Below are 18,166 nucleotides of genomic sequence, written 5' to 3' on the forward strand. Positions count from 1 at the left end.
ACCTGTAAAAGAAGAGAAAAAACAATAGTGCAAAACTGTTTGTACACAGTAGAAAATAATTAGAATTAAGCTCACCAGTATGTCAACGCGTTTCTGCCTTAATTAGGCCTTTCTCAAGACTATACTGTGATGTAATGTCTGGGAGCTTATATAGGGTGGTTTGGAAAGTGATTGGGGTAGTTTTGGCGCCAAAATTAATGGTACGCCCTTTCCTGTTAATCCCAATGCATTTTGGGAAATCTCCTGATCTTAAAAAATGTGTTATTACCCTTTAAGTGTCTAATCCTTGATATTAATAAAATCAGTGTGAGGTTGTGTCTTGCATATAAAAAAGGTGTCTGGTCTAAGTCTACTCTATGTCCAATATTTGATGTTTATCAGATCGCCGTAATTTCATTTTTTATATATATATGTTTTGTTTAAGTTCCGGGTTATTTGGGACTTCTATTGTTTATATAACGTGCCTAGTCATTTACGGTTTAGTAATAGCCGGATGTGACGTTGCTTTATGTACCATCGGGTATTTGCGATATGCACTGAGACGGACCATTGTATAGGCAGCGTGTCAGGTCATTTCCGGTTTCGTAATGGCCGGATATATCGCAGCTCCAGATTTCATGTGTCAACGGATGTTTACATCAGGAGCTGATATTTGGCTTACGGGATGTGTAATAGACTACAACATTCTAGAGGATCCCCCTAAAGTATGTTTATACGTATTTCAACAACTTGTATATATTATGGGAGGAAAAATAATAAAATCTAATAAAAAAAAAAAAAAGAGTTGATGATTATGTGTGTGATTATTGTGTTACAAATGTCACATATAATAAGACCAAAAACGAGGCTTGTACATATACATGCGTTATGCTTATTGATCAGCTGAAGGTGGATGGTATAGCACAGTTAAAGTGCACACATTTCATTCCATGGTGGCAATTGGTATTAGATCAACGAGAGGTGGATGATAGAGCATAATTATAGTGCATACCTTTCATTTCATGGTGGCAGTTGCTTTTAGATAGATGTAGAACATTCTTACAAAGACAATGTATAGTTCTATGTGTTTCCACATAGTCGTATGTGCAATCAGTTAACAGTGGATATTGGGCAAATAGGGTACCATAATACGAACATATTGATCAGACCAAGCGAATATACGATAAATACAAGCATAAAGAGATAGAAGAGGGCCTGTATATAGCATTAAGCTCATATATGCAGATTTATATTGATTGCCCTCTGTATGTAACGTTAAGCTTATGTTACTCCAAGCATCCCAGTTTTTAGAATACTTAATAGACTTTATATCAGAATGTCACAATATTTCATATCAAGGTTTCTATTTTGGAAACTATTAGCCAAAATGCTGTTTCAATTCAGAATGTATATTCTAAACAGTATAAACATTTTATAAATCAAATGACAGTTAAAAAATTAATATGATCCTCTATCTTAAAATTTAATGTAAAGGATAATGGAGGGAGTGCCAACCTAGGTTAAGTGACAAGGATGGTGTAATCCATTAGTAGAGGTTGAGTTTCTGGAATGCCAATTTAGGTCTACTGGTCAGACTGGTTTAATTTGGCCCAGTCTATAATATTAGCTATTAATCTCAATTGATGGGAACCGTGAATAATTAAATTTTTCAGTCACTACTACCTATTTTCTGAGATAGTATGCTTGAGAGCTAATCTTGTGATAACGTTGTTCAGTCGATGAGTAAATGTATATATTAATACTGATGTTTGATCATCAGTGGATCAAGTGGGTTGAAATTATGATAATCGCTCGGTCACTACTACTACTCTCAGGAATATTGTTTTTTGGCAGCTATTAGTTATAGAACGATCTTATTTGAAAGACAAGAGATGTGTGAGGTCTGCCTTGTGGTTTAGACCTTTAGGGTAGAGACAGTAGAGCATAAAAATCCACCTAGACTTATTGTACAATAATCTCTGCTCATGGTTACCTCCCCTGCAGTTTTTCCTGACCTTTTGTATTCCGAAATATCTGAATTCTTTGATATTTCCTTTGTGTGTGATTGCAAAATGTTTGTATAGTGGGGTATCTGTGTTGCCCTTCTCTATACACAGAATGTGTTCCCTAATTCTGTCTTTGAGGGCCCTCAATGTTTGCCCTATGTACTGAAGACCACAGGGACAAGATATTATGTATATTACACTCTTATCGTGACAACTGATGAGATCTTTGATCTTATACTCATCTTTCTTATGGTGTGATGAAAATACACTGGTCTTATATCCGTTTTTGCAAGCCTTACAGCTTGGGCATGGAAAAAAACCTTTAATACTCTTTCCTTGGTAATCTGTGATATTCTTTGTTTTGCTCTTTGGGATGCTGGGAGCTAGTATACTTTTTAAATTATTCGTTCTTCTATAGATGAATTTAGGTTGAGACACTAACTTTTCTCCAATGATGTCATCCTCTTTCAGTGTTGTCCAGTGTTTTTTGATGATTTTCTCTATGATGCGTCTGTTTGCACAGTATTCTGTTATCATAGGTACATTGATCAAGTTGTCATGCCAATTTGTCGCCAATTTGGTTCTATAACTGATTAGGCCCTTTCTGTCGACTTTGCTTATTTCATCAATACTTTCTTCCAGGGTTTCTTTTTCGTACCCTCTTTCAAGAAAGCGTTGTTTCAATATCTCTGCCTGTTTTTCCCATTGTTTTGGATTTGAGCAGTTTTTTTCTGACTCTTAGGAGTTGCCCCTTAGGTATGTTCGATTTCCAGGTCGGATGGTGACAGCTCATGCTGTGGATGTAATTATTGCAGTCAACCTCCTTAAAGAAGGTTGACGTCTCAATCTTTCCATCCTTTATTTCAATTCTTAAATCAAGGAAATCTAATTTCTCATAGCTGTATTCGTATGTGAACTTAAGGTTCTTCAAATTGAGATTCATTACGTTGATAGTGTGTATTAGATGGTGTGTATTAGATCTTCCAATGTGCCACTCCAGATGATAAAGAATCTTCATTTTTATCACGTGAAATTGCACTCTCCCACAATAGACCCAGGCAACTGTTTCGCACAGTAGAAAGGCTCTGCAAACCTGCATGCATGCTTAGCCCTACCAACTTTTTTCAGGATAAATGTGAAGCATTTGCGAACTTCTTCAGAGACAAGATTTCCTCAATCCAAACCGCTATCACAGAAGGCCAAACAGTTACACACCAGAACCACTACAATGGAATGCCAGATTGCCTCAGTTTATGGGCCACTTTTACAAATGTGGATATAAAAGGAGTTAAAAACACCATACAAAAGCTCATATCTAGATGCATTGAAACACTCGCCTCAGTCCTCACAAAAATAGTGCAGTGTTCACTAAAAACAGGAGACTTCCCAGATCCTCTAAAAGAAGCTGTGGTAAAACCACTCCTAAAGAAACCTTTATTAGACCCAGACTGCATGACTAATTACAGACCAGTATCCAACCTCCCATTTCTGGGGAAAGTAATTGAAAAAGTAGTGGCAACTCAACTGAAAGCCCATCTATCACGCCTAAACATATTCGATCCTTTCCAGTCAGGCTTCAGATCCCGCCACATCACTGAAACAGCACTAGTCCGAGTGCTAAATGATCTCCTCATGGCAAGAGACAAAGGTGATTACTCCATTCTAATCCTCCTGGATCTCTCAGCTGCATTTGACACCATTGACCATAGGATTCTAATAGAGCGCTTGCAGTACATCTGTGGTCTAGGAGGCACAGTCCTTAACTGGTTTAAATCTTTCCTCACTGGTAGATCACAGAGAGTAATATCAGGATCAAGCTCATCAGCACCAACAGAACTGGCCTGCGGAGTTCCACAAGGATCTATCCTGTCTCCCATGCCATTCGCAATTTACTTACTACCATTGAGGGACATCATTAACTGACATGGCCTAAGATATCATTGTTACGCTGATGACACACAACTCTACTTCTCCTTTGCTCCAGATACTACAGACCCAGCATGCCGCATAAATAATTGCTTAACAGACCTCATAGAATGGATGAATGCTAGCTGTCTCAAAGTGAACCCGGACAAAACAGAGTTACTCTTGGTGAGGGGACCCCGGGCATCAAAAATATCCCACGATCACCCAACTGGCCTGGAGCTTGGAGGCTCTAAACTCATTAGTTCATCAAAGGTACAAAACCTCGGAGTGCTGATTGACGCTGGACTATCTTTTAAACAGCAGATTTCCTCCGTAATAAAATCTGCCTACTTTCATCTGAAAAACATAGCCAGGATACAACACTTAATTCCACCGGATGATATGCCAACATTAATCCATGCATTTGTATCCTCTAGGCTAGATTACTGCAATGCACTTTACTTGGGCCTCCCAAAAAAAGAACTCCATCGCCTTCAGACAGTACAAAACGCAGCAGCCAGACTATTGACCAATCAAACTCGCTCCTGCCACATAACACCTGTTCTCCACTCCCTGCATTGGCTTCCAATTAAATGGCGAACATATTTTAAAATTGGCCTGCTGACCTTCAAAGCCTTAAACAACCAAGGCCCACAGTACCTGAAAGAGCTCCTGACACCCTACATCCCATCCCGTTCACTTAGGTCAGCCAACACATCCCTCCTCTCAGTGCCAAGAATAAAGGACAAACTCAGGCTCCAGAGCATTCGGCCACGCTGCCCCTACTTTCTGGAACTCTTTACTGTGCGCAATCAGAGAGGCACCGTCCTTACAGACTTTTAAAAAAAAGCTAAAGACCCACCTCTTCCATCAGGCATTCAGTCCGCTTATGTGACCTTCAGAAACTCCTAACTTTTATGTCTTATGTTGGTATATTTGTAAAGTGCTTTGAGTCTCACAGGGAGAAAAGCGCTATATAAATCGCAAATTATTATTATTATCTATGTACCTTGAGTATAGGACCAGGTCCGCGCTGGCTGGGCATGAGTCCCAAAAGATGTTTTCCCATTGGCCCATGTACAGGTTTGCGTAACTCGGCGCGAACCTGGTCCCCATTGCTGTACCACATAGTTGCTTGTAAAACTTATTATCATTACAGAAGTAGTTGTGGTTCAGAATGTAGTTTATACTGTAGTATAAATAGGCGTTGTTCTTTGGGTACTTCTAAGTCTTTACTTAGGAAGGAGTTGACAGCCTCTATTCCCAGTTGGTGTGGGATACTCGTGTAGAGTGAAGTGACGTCACACGTGGCCATTATGTAGTTCTCCCATGTTAGTGAATCTAATAGGGCCAAGACTTGGGTGGAGTCTCTTAAGTAAGATGGCAGTTTAGTGACATATTTTTGTAGAACTTTATCTACATACTCTGACAAATTGCTTGTTAAAGACCTTATCCTGGATATGATGGGCCTTCCTGGAGGGTTGTCCAAAGATTTATGGATCTTGGGTAATTGACAGAAGACCGGGGTGATTGGGTGTGTTACCCTAATGTAATTATACTCCTTCTCATTCAGTATTCCTTGTGACCTAGCTCCTGCAAGAAGATCTTCCAATTCCTTCTTAAATTTTGCCACTGGGTTGTTGCAGAGCTTCTGGTATGTCTTTTCATCATTAAGAATCCTTCTGCATTGCTCATCATATCTTATTCTGTCCATAATGACTATGCCGCCACATTTGTCTGCTGGCTTAATAGTCAGGTTACAGTTCCTCTCAAGTCGTCTGACGGTCTCTATTTGTGACCTTCTCAGATTGTGTTTTATCTTTTTTGACTTGGTTAGACTTAGATTTTTGATGTCTTGACAAACATTCATTTCGAACGTTTCCATAGCACTACCTTTACAGGTAGTAGGGTAAAAAGTGGATCTTGGTTTGAGGTCAGTGTGTGTGAATTGGTCTTCCACACTGTATCTTGACTGTGTTGAATGAATCTCAATAGGAGATTTAAGGAAATGCCTTTTCAGAGTCAGTTTCCTGACTAGTTCTTTAACACTGATGAAGGTTTGGAATTTATCCATCCCTTTGGACGGGGCGAAGCTTAAGCCATAAGAGAGTACTGATTTCTCTTTATCTGTCAGTGTTGTTGAACTAAGGTTAAATATACCTTTAGTTGTCTTCTCATCATTTGACTCAATGTTAGTTTTGATGAAAACGTTCCCCACACTGAAGATTTCTCTAGTACTCCTCAGCCATTCTGTGGGAACCCACATGGATCTTAGTGACATCTGCTAAGATCATCAACCTCAGGGCAGAAATCGTCTTCTATATGCTGCCTGAGGAAAATAGTACTCACCGGTACCATTTAAAATAAAAAACTTCTTGATTGAAGAAACTAAAAACTATCATTTTAACACCTCTTTCACTTTACCTCTTCCTATTACTAGCCTAGGCAAAGAGAATGACTGGGGGTGGAGAGAAGGGAAGAGCTATATATACAGCTCTGCTGTGGTACTCTTTGCCACTTCCTGTTAGCAGGAGTATAATATCCCACAAGTAAGGATGAATCCGTGGACTCGTTGCATCTTGTAGAAGAAATGGCACAAGGATTCTTTCTTGTGCCATTTTAATTATCATGGTGAAGAAAAAAATTTTTGGAGCCTTTTTGAGTGCAGCTGTTTTTTCTTTTTGTATTTGCCTTTCCGGTTTACTCAGCCGTTACGGCGTGCACCACACTGTAGTGTCTGTCTGGATTCTATTTCACTGTGAAGTCTGGATATGTTTCTATGCAAACTGCTAAAATTATAGAACCAATGTATCCCAACCTCGTCTTGCTGCGGTGGTTTTGAAGCTGAATGATGTTGATCTCATTTTTTATCTCACCTGATTATGCATGTTAAATGATGCAGACATATTGCTATTATATTTAAAGCCTCTATATTCATGCAAACTACTACTATGGCTTTAATGTAAATCTGTAATGGACATTGCTATGTCTGCTTGAACATTTTTTGTCTGTGAAGATTACGTTACCACATTACTAATGTTTATCTCGTATACAGTGGTGGTGGGGGGGGGGGGGGAGAGTGGTGAAATGTCTTTTTATTGTGTTTTTTTTTATGTTCACACCTCCTCATCTGCTGCCTGTGGGAAGTGGAGTTTATTTTTGTAGCAACATAGACTTAATTCCAATGGGCAAATTCTTGTACTGATGCTCAGTGTTTCCTTAATTAAATGGGCATTGGCAGATAAGCCAGTGTTCAGACTGCAGCTTCTGTTAAGTGTTTGATCATGACTGACTTGTCTTGACCAAAAAATGTTATGACCAAAAAAGGTTTAAAACCTGAGGGGGTAAGGGATGACGACAGCAGAATGTCAGTGCCTAGGGCAGCACAAAAACCTAAATACGCCAGTGCTTAAGACACAACACTTATGCACACTCACATGTAAGCCATATCCCTCAGATACAACATAGATGCACACTTACCTGTGACCTTCATCCCTCAGGCACACCACACATACATACTCACCTGTATCCTGTGTCCCTCAGACACACCACAAGTGCACACTCACCTGTATCCTGTGTCCCTCAGACACACCACAAGTGCACACTCACCTGGGCTGATGCTGTCACTGGTTTCCTCATCTGGTGCTTCCAGCTGATGCCTCACACACAGATCTTCTGTTATCTCAACTTTCACTATATCAGCGTTATCTTCATCTGTACAATAAAGCAGATTCAGTTTTTATATCACATGATCTAGTTTTGTTTATAACTTTACCATAAAATAGTTTGTGTATTTCCCTAACAGACAATAGCACTAAATTCGCAACAGTCTCCTCCTTTTCCCTCTCATCCTTTTTTTTACTGTGATCCTCTATATTCCAGTATAAAACTAAACAAGGGTTAAACTCATGTTGTTATCTGCGCTTATAAAGCAGACAGTAAACTACAAGGGAGAGCAGTAAGTAACTGTGTGCAAAGCCCCGGCAGACTCTCACGTATTACTACTCACCGGCAGGGAGGGAGAGCAGTAAGTAACTGTGTGCACAGCCCCGGCAGACTCTCACGTATTACTACTCACCGGCAGGGAGGGAGAGCAGTAAGTAACTGTGTGCACAGCCCCGGCAGACTCTCACGTATTACTACTCCCCGGCAGGGAGGGAGAGCAGTAAGGAATTGTGTGCACAGCCCCGGCAGACTCTCACGTATTACTACTCACCGGCAGGGAGGGAGCAATGTATTTCAGTCTGATGACTATTCATGTCATCTGTCTCATTCTCTTCCTTCACATTTAATAGCCCAGTGCCCGGGTTTTCCTCTAGACGCCATGTAATTACAGCAGGAAGTTACCTGATAGAGCACAGTACAGGGTGTAACATAAACTTATATAGCAGCAGTTTGTATGTTTTATCTTCTTTTACAATAATATCCTGAAGCCGAATTAAATCACACTTTGTATTAAATGCAGCCACTTACAGCAATGAGTAAAATGTAATCACTTTTGGGAAGAAATTGGCACAGATGTTATGTAAAACAATTTAATTAATAAAAAAAATTAAGTACAGTAGCACAGCTTAGAAGAAAAAAAAAAAAGAAAAAAAAAAGAAAGAAAAAAAATCCCAATTTAAAAGGTTAACTGGTACCAACTATGGGCCGAAATAAACCAGCATCTTGGAATAGCGCAGTCACATCGTATGCATCTAACCCCTTGATCCAACTTAACCCTGTGCCTATCTCAGTATGCTCTCACGACAAGCACTGCTGTCATACATAAAGCACGCTCCTGAGCCTACTTCAATGTGCTCCCATAACTGCTGCTTGATAAAGAGCATGATCCTGTACCTACCTCAGTATGCTCTCATTACAATCACTCCTGCCTCATATATAGCATGATCCTGTACCTATCTCATTATGCTCTCATTAGAAACACTGCTGCCTCATATAGAGCATGATCCTGTACCTACCTCAGTATGCACTCATTACAAACACTGCTGCCTCATATAGAGCATGATCCTGTACCTACCTCAGTATGCTCTCATTACAATCACTCCTGCCTCATATATAGCATGATCCTGTACCTATCTCATTATGCTCTCATTAGAAACACTGCTGCCTCATATAGAGCATGATCCTGTACCTACCTCAGTATGCTCTCATTACAATCACTGCTGCCTCATATAGAGCATGCGCCTGTACCTACCTCAGTATGCTCTCATTACAAACACTGTTGTCTCATATAGAGCATGTGCCTGTACCTACCCTCAGTATGCTCTCATTACAAACACTGCTGCCTCATATAGAGCATGCGCCTGTACCTACCTCAGTATGCTCTCATTACAAACACTGCTGCCTCATATAGAGCATGATCCTGTACCTACCTCAGTATGCTCTCATTACAAACACTGCTGCCTCATATAGAGCACGCTCCTGTACCTACCTCAGTATGCTCTCATTACAAACACTGCTGTCTCATATAGAGCATGATCCTGTACCTACCTCAGTATGCTCTCATTACAAACACTGCTGTCTCATATAGAGCATGATCCTGTACCTACCTCAGTATGCTCTCATTACAAACACTGCTGTCTCATATAGAGCATGAGCCTGTACCTACCTCAGTATGCTCTCATTACAAACACTGCTGCCTCATATAGAGCACGCTCCTGTACCTACCTCAGTATGCTCTCATTACAAACACTGCTGTCTCATATAGAGCATGATCCTGTACCTACCTCAGTATGCTCTCATTACAAACACTGCTGCCTCATATAGAGCATGATCCTGTACCTACCTCAGTATGCTCTCATTACAAACATTGCTGCCTCATATAGAGCATGATCCTGTACCTACCTCAGTATGCTCTCATTACAATCACTGCTGCCTCATATAGAGCATGCGCCTGTACCTACCTCAGTATGCTCTCATTACAAACACTGCTGCCTCATATAGAGCATGCGTCTGTACGTACCTCAGTATGCTCTCATTACAAACACTGCTGCCTCATATAGAGCATGCGCCTGTACCTACCTCAGTATGCTCTCATTACAAACACTGCTGCCTCATATAGAGCATGATCCTGTATATACCTCAGTATGCTCTCATTACAAACACTTCAGGCATACATAGAACATGCTCCTGTACCTACCTCAGTATGCTCTCATGACAAACATTGCTGCCATATAGAGCGCTCTCCTGTGCCTACCTCAGTATGCTCTTATGACAAGTACTGCTGCTATATATAGGAGCACGCTCCTGAGCATACCTCAGTATGTTCTTGTGTTAAACACTGCAGCTATATACAGAGTGCGCTCCTGACCCTACCTCAGTATGTGCTCTTGACAAACACTGCTGCCCCTACCTCAGTATGCTCTCATTACAAACACTGCTGCCTCATATAGAGCATGCGCCTGTACCTACCTCAGTATGTTCTCATTACAAACACTGCTGCCTCATATAGAGCATGATCCTGTACCTACCTCAGTATGCTCTCATTACAAACACTGCTGCCTCATATAGAGCATGATCCTGTACCTACCTCAGTATGATCTCATTACAAACACTGCTGCCTCATACAGAGCATGATCCTGTACCTACCTCAGTATGCTCTCATTACAAACACTGCCGTCTCATATAGAGCTTGCACCTGTACCTACCTCAGTATGCTCTCATTACAAACACTGCTGCCTCATATAGAGCATGATCCTGTACCTACCTCAGTATGCTCTCATTACAAACACTGCTGCCTCATATAGAGCATGATCCTGTACCTACCTCAGTATGCTCTCATTACAAACACTGCTGCCTCATATAGAGCATGCGCCTGTACCTACCTCAGTATGTTCTCATTACTAACACTACTGCCATATATAGAGAGCTCTCCTGTACCTACTTCTGTATGCTCTCATGACAATCACTGCTGCCTCATATACAGCATGCTGCTGTGCCTACCTCAGTATGCTCTCATGACAAACACTGCTGCCATATAGAGAGCACTCCTGAGTAGAGCTGCAACAACTAATCAGCATAATCGATAATAATTTATTATGAAAATAGTTGTCAACAAATCTCAAAATCAATTAATTGGTTTGCAATTAGTTGTTCTGTGCACAGCACCAGCTGCTTCACTCCAATGAGCTCCTGCACAGGGTATTGTGTTTTATGGTTTTGTCCTCAGCCTAAAGGACCTCTACAGACGTTTACTTTTCACTTTTTTAGGACACTATAAGTTTCTTATTAAGTTTACAACTACTCCTGTCTTATGTGCAACCCAGAAATAAAACAGGAGGCATAATTTGTATTATTTATATAAAATCAGGTGATTTGGGGCTATGCTTTGCATGATATAGAGCACAGCTTGTTATTTACACCTAGCCCTAGATTGATGGCATTTGTTATATGAATTCTATTTAATTAATTGGAAAATGTACCAGATTCAACCTCTGTAAATATATATCTGTTATTTTAAGAGTAGACTAGATATTTCCCCCTAACCTTATAGATGATTATTTACCACTGCATATGGATATTCAAGATATTTTTATGTTATAATGAGGTCCAAGCTTACTTTGTTGAGAGGCCCTTGCATTGGTGGAGAACTAACAAAGATTAATAGCACACCTTGGTGAAATTGGCAAAACCCTACTTATGCATCTCAGGCACCTCAACACCATCTGAGTGCCTCTTCTCTGCTGAAGGCAAAATTACCTGCAAAAAAGAGAGCCAGGAGCATGTGGACATGTTATTATTTTTGCATTTCAATGCAAAGTTTCTGAAAGAGTGAATAACAGAATGTGATAAACAGTGGTAATCTACCTCATTCTACTTCTACCTCTTTTCAAACAGTTTGTGGTTTTGTTTTGCTTAATTATAAAAAAAATTGTTCTGCTGCTTAAAAAATTGGACCAACAGTTGTTTTAATGTAAAGTTTATATTTATAACACTCAGTATGTGGATTTTATTTTAAATATAGGAAAAAATCATTTATTTTTTATCCGATTAGTCGATTAATTGAAAAAAATAATCAGCCCATAATCGTTAGTTGCAGCTCTGCTCCTGAGCCTTCCTCAGTATGATCTCAGTACAAACACTGCTGCCATATACAGAGAGCGCTCCTAACCATACCTCAGTATGCTCTCATGACAAACACTGCTGCCATAGAGAGAGCACTCCTGAGTAGAGCTGCAACAACTAATCGGCATAATCGATAATAATTTATTATGAAAATAGCTGTCAACGAATCTCAAAATCAATTAATTGGTTTGCAATTAGTTGTTCTGTGCACAGCACCAGCTGCTTCACTCCAATGAGATCCTGCACAGGGTATTGTGCTTTATGGTTTTGTCCTCAGCCTAAAGGACCTCTACAGACGTTTACTTTTCACTTTTTTAGGACACTATAAGTTTCTTTTTAAGTTTACAACTTCTCCTGTCTTATGTGCAACCCAGAAATAAAACAGGAGGCATAATTTGTATTATTTATATAAAATCAGGTGATTTGGGGCTATGCTTTGCATGATATAGAGCACAGCTTGTAATTTACACCTAGCCCTAGATTGATGGCACTTGTTATATGAATTCTATTTTAATTAATTGGAAAATGTACCAGATTCAACCTATGTAAATATTCATCTGTTATTTTAAGAGTAGACTAGATATTTTCCCCCTAACCTTATAGATGGATATTTACTACTGCATATGGATATTCAAGATATTTTTATGTTATAATGAAGTCCAGGCTTACTTTGTTGAGAGGCCCTTGCATTGGTGGAGAACTAACAAAGATAAATAGCACACCTTGGTGAAATTGGCAAAAACCTACTTATGCATCTCAGGCACCTCAACACCATCTGAGTGCCTCTTCTCTGCTGAAGTCAAAATTACCTGCAAAAAAGAGAGCCAGGAGCATGTGGACATGTTATTTTTGCATTTCAATGCAAAGTTTCTGAAAGAGTGAATAACAGAATGTGATAAACAGTGGTAATCTACCTCATTCTACCTCTTTTCAAACAGTTTGTGGTTTTGTTTTGCTTAATTATAAAAAAAAATTCTGCTGCTTAAAAAATTGGACCAACAGTTGTTTTATAAAGTTTATATTTATAACACTCAGTATGTGGATTTTATTTTAAATATAGGAAAAAATCATTTATATTTTATCCGATTAGTCGATTAATTGAAAAAAATCGTTAGTTGCAGCCCTACTCCTGAGCCTTCCTCAGTATGATCTCAGGACAAACACTGCTGTCATATACAGAGAGCGCTCCTGAGCCTTCCTCAGTATGCTCTCATGACAAACCCTACTCCCATATATAGAAACAACAGATAATGTAAAGCTCAGCACCTGGAACTCCCATCTGGGGTAGTGCACGTAGGACTGGAGTCACGGGCAAGGCTCCTAACAGGTCCACAGCACTATGAATAAGCATCTGTTTATTAAAGCAAAATGTGCACATTTACCTGTCTGTTATGATTTAATAAACAGATACTTAAAGTGCTGTGGACTCTACACCTTTTTGCCATATAGACAGTGCTCCTGTGCCTATATATGGTCTAACGACAAGCACTGCTGCCATATATAGAGCACGCTCGTGTTCTACCTCTGTATGCTCTCATGACAAGCACTACTACCATGTATAGAGAGCGCTCCTGAGCCTTGTCTCATGACAAGCACTGCTGCAATATATAGAGCACACTGCTGTGCCTACTTCAGTATGATCTCATGACAAACACTGCTGTCATATATAGAGAGCGCTCCTAAGCCTTCCTCAGTATGATCTCATGACAAACACTTATCCCATATATTGACAGTGCTCCTGTGCCTACCTCTGTATGGGCTCACAACAAGCACTGCTGCCATATATAGAGCACGCTCCTGTTCTACCTCAGTATGCTTTCATAACAAACACTGCTGCCATGTATAGAGCAAGTTCCTGTTCTACCTCAGTATGCTTTCATGACAAACACTGCTGTCATATATAGAGAATGCGCCTGTACTTACCTCAGTATGCTCTCATGATAAGCACTACTGCCATATATAGCGTGCACTTCTGAGCCTACCTCAGTATGCTCTCATGACAAGCACTGCTGCACATATAGAGCGTGCTCCTGAATCTACTTTTGAATGCTCTAACGACAAACACTACTACCATTTATAGAGCACACTTGTGAACCTATGTCAGTATACTCTGATGACAAACACTTCTGCCATTTATAGAGCACGCTTGTGAGCCTATGTCAGTATACTCTGATGACAAGCACTGCTGTCATGTATAGATTGCACTCCGATTTCATCAGCTGGTGTTGTACAATTCAAGAACACCAGAGCAAGACATTGTGCAATGCAAAGTGCCTACAAAACAAACAAAACCATGTCTAGACATTTTGTATATAAGAAATAGGCAACATGTGCAATAGCTGATTGGTTGGTACACTATGCATGGAGCTTACCTACCAATAAGCGCTCTTTACGAAGAGACTGGGCATGAGCACATAGTGCCGATCTGGTCATTAACAACAGGAGTAAAGCAGGATTTTATAAACTGCGTAGTAAAGACTTCTGTACATTACCAATATCAACCCCTATGTCCCTTTAAGACGAACAGATCACTGAGGTTTCTGGTTAGTTAATGTAAATATTATTCAATTGTGATGACAAAACCAGGTGACATACATGTGACATCCTGCTTACCTCTGTGTGCATCAGGAAGGTCTGAGGTTTGGTTCTTGTCAGACATTGTCTTGTTCAGCACAAATGAATTTATCAGATATTCTTATAATGTTTCCCCTTTACTGACAAACGCAGTGACGTCCATTATACGTGATCTTCACAGTAACAGGAGCCTAAACACAGAGAGAGAGTCTCAAGTTCAGTTTGTTGTCATAAGGGGAATACATTAAAGGGGCAGTCTAGTCAAAATTAAACTTTCATGATTCAGATAGGACATCCAATTTACTTTTATCATCAATTTTGCTTTGTTCTCTTGGTATTCTTTGTTGAAAGCTAATCATATGTAGGCTCATAAGCTAATTTCTAAGGCCTTGAAGGCCGCCTCTTATCTCAGGGCATTTTGACAGTTTTTCACAGCTAGAGGGCGTTAGTTCATTTGTGCCATATAGAAAACATTGTGCACATGCACGTGGAGTTACCTAGGAGTAAGTACTGATTGGCTAAAATGCATGTCTGTCAAAAGAACTGGAATAAAGGGGCATTCTGCAGAGGCTTAGATACAAGGTAATCGCAGAGGTAAAAAGTTTATTAATACAACCATGCTGTTTAAGCAAAACTAGGGAATGGGTAATAAAGCTCTAGGCACACTGAGCAATGGGTTCACGTCTGGCTTCCCACATCACCCTTAGGGAGAATGGGTAATAAAGGGATTATCTATCTTTTTAAAACAATAAACATTCTGGAGTAGACCGTCCCTTTAACTTCTCTAACAAAACATAGCTTTTTTATTTTATGTTACTATTTACAAATCTTTAACCGTTTAATTTGAGCCATTTGACAACCTTGTGCTGAAGCCGTGTCCAACCATTTACATTTATCGCTTTTGAATATCAATTCCATTGTGTTTATTTCTTCTGTGAGTTACCCACGCAAACTGTATGCTGTCTTTTCAATAGACCTAGCACTTTTAGAAACCAACTTTGGTTTGCATTAATTAGATAATTAATGAAAATATAAGCCCAAATTGGTGATAGTTTTCTGGAATTCCCTTGTGTACCCATGCACAGTTTTACACTATACTGCAATTATTATTTTTCCACATCATCAAAATTGTTTAAAGGCACCTGGAGTTTGATAAGAAGCGCTATTTATACCCCGGCAGTTCCATCAATTAAACAGACTTCCCAGGATTAAAGTCTCGTCTGTGTCACAAGGATGAATCTGCTTTTATCACTTTGTCTGCCTGAGCTACTATCACTTAAAGGGACATTATACACTCAAAATATGGGCTAATTAAATAAAGCATTAAAAGAAAATAAAGTTTTTTTTTTGTTTTTTTTAATTAAATATTTTGTATTACTTTTTAATAATAACAAAAAATAACAAACATACAAGAAAACATAAAAGGCATTCAGATGACGTCTCTAAAATGAAGAGAGCCGTCTAAGCTAATATCGTAAAAACAGTAACAGAAAAAATGATAGCATTACATCGTCACATAACTACACATTTACATCCATGCAGTGAGATTCTTGGGCGGACAATTGACTAAGCATTTCTCATAGATTCACATCGCTACATTCTGGCATTGCTATATATGATGCCTAAGACGAACAATATTAAGAATAAGAATAAAAAAAAATTAAGAAAGAAGGGGGAAAAGGAGAGGGGGAGGGAAAGATTAGGTGAGGGATGGAGGAGGGATGAGGAAGGGAAAGGGCAGGTAGAGCCCACTTTATTGTCTAAGTGGTCCAAAACCTGCACAGGTATAGGTGACCATGTATTCTTCCACGTCTCTACTGAACTCTAGGTCTTTGTTCCCATAGAAAGATAACATCTAAGATGAAGTCTTGTCTACCCACGTATGTATAATGTATCTTCTCCAGTTCTAGTACGTGTGCAACCTCTCTAACCCATGACGAATGAGTCAGGGGCTGGGCAGTCTTCCAGAGTCTAGGAATTAAGCGTTTAGCACTGTTCAGCATATACTGAAAAAGTTTTCGTATGATTTGACATGTGATTTTCGGGATAGCATTAAGTAGTACTACTGACTGGGTTAAGTCGACATCTATGTTTAAGATGTTATTAATACTGTCGGAGATGTTTTTCCAATATGTGCGGAGAAGTGGGCAGCCCCACCAAATGTGCAAAAGGTCGCCCACCTCCCCACATCTTCTCCAGCAAAGCGGGGAAGCACCTGGGTATATACTATGTAGCCTTTTGGGCGTCAGATACCATTGAGACAGCAATTTGTAATTCATCTCTACTATAGTTTGGGAGAGTGAAGATTTTTTAATTGTGTCAAAAATTCTACTCCATTGTGCATCTGATAGTTCTGCATGGAGCTCATTTTCCCATCTCTGTGCATAGGATGGTCTATTGCTCGCTGCAAGGCGCTGTAATATTTTATGTATCAAGGAAATATGAGATCTAGTATATCCGGTGTTTGAGCAAAGTGCTTCAAATGGTGTGTGTGGCCTGACTATATTGCTTCTGTGTAGAGATGTGGTAACTGCATGTCGTAACTGAAAGTAAGGGTACCATTGTGTAAAAGGGGGCCTATTTCTTGGGCAATAGCTTCTTGCGTATTGATATGGCAATCTTTAATGATCATGTGTCCTGGGATATTTGAGGGTTTACCGTCAACTATGGCCATTTATGGGAATTTGAGAGAACCAAAGTCAGGATTATCAAGTAAGGGTATCATGGGTGAGATGGGGCTCGAGAGGGTCGGGTTCACACGTAGAAGCTTATCCCATTCTTTGAGGGTACTGTCTACATAAGTTAGGTAGTTTAGTTTTGGGTCTGTGTTTAAAAGGGATCCAACAGATTTCCCTGAGGTTTATACTTGTTAAAAGGGACTCCATCTGAGTCCATGTTTTTTCCAGGGAAGAGTGGTTTCAGGCTACTATCCGGGCAAGGTGGGAAGCCCTATAATAATCGAATATGTTAGGTGCTCCCATACCTCTGTTTTCTTTAGCTAGATATATATTATTTTTGGGGACGCGCGCCTTCCGCTGGGACCATATGAATGATTCAAAAATTCTTTGTATCAGACGGAGGTACGGCTGGGGTAACTTTATTGGGAGTGTTTGAAACAGGTAAAGAAATTTTGGAAGAATCGTCATCTTCACTGCATGGACTCTGCCCATCCAGGAAAGATGACCATTTTTATTCCATGTGTTCAGGAGTGTTTGTGTTTCTTTTTGTAAGGGAACATAATTAAGGTCGAACAACTCTGTTACCCATGAAGTGATGTGCACCCCCAGATAAAGCATTTTGGATTCAAAGAGGAAGTCATTGTAAGTTGCGAGGTATTCTATGTCTTGAGCTGAGAGGTGAATAGGCAGTAATATCGATTTGTCCAGATTAATGGAGAAGTTAGAAACTATCTTAAAGGACGCAAGTTCTCTGAGAAGGGTGGGTACTGTCAAGGTGGGGGATGTCAATGTAAATGCAATATATAATAAACATTTTTGATGAACTGATCCAATGGACAGCCCATAAATCTCCGGGTTCTGCCTAGTGCGTGCCGGGAATGTTTCTACCATGAGGGCAAATAAGAGTGGTGACAGTGGGTATCCTTGACAAGTCCCATTTTTAATGTGAAACGCGCA

At 39.8% G+C, this 18,166-nt stretch overlaps 1 protein-coding gene across 5 annotated transcripts in view; it reads right to left on the bottom strand.

The window, feature by feature from the left end:
* Nucleotides 1-18,166, bottom strand: part of LOC128657077 (gastrula zinc finger protein XlCGF17.1) — a 232,972-nt gene that overhangs the window by 87,851 nt on the left and 126,955 nt on the right. Inside the window, exons 1-3 of one of the 5 annotated variants that reach the window (XM_053711315.1) lie at nucleotides 14,571-14,677; nucleotides 8,107-8,237; nucleotides 7,500-7,604 (exon numbers count right to left, since the gene is read on the bottom strand). The exons of 3 other annotated variants lie outside the window; for them this stretch is intronic. In XM_053711315.1, the coding sequence (XP_053567290.1) occupies nucleotides 7,500-7,604; nucleotides 8,107-8,149 (148 nt within the window). In that variant the 5' untranslated portion in view covers nucleotides 8,150-8,237; nucleotides 14,571-14,677. Of the gene's footprint in view, nucleotides 1-7,499; nucleotides 7,605-8,106; nucleotides 8,238-14,570; nucleotides 14,723-18,166 lie in introns of those variants that run through there. One more of the 5 variants, XM_053711312.1, reaches the window with a different exon arrangement.

The sequence above is a fragment of the Bombina bombina genome, chromosome 4 (assembly GCF_027579735.1).
Source record: "Bombina bombina isolate aBomBom1 chromosome 4, aBomBom1.pri, whole genome shotgun sequence".
In the NCBI taxonomy this organism is placed as follows: Eukaryota; Metazoa; Chordata; class Amphibia; order Anura; family Bombinatoridae; genus Bombina; species Bombina bombina.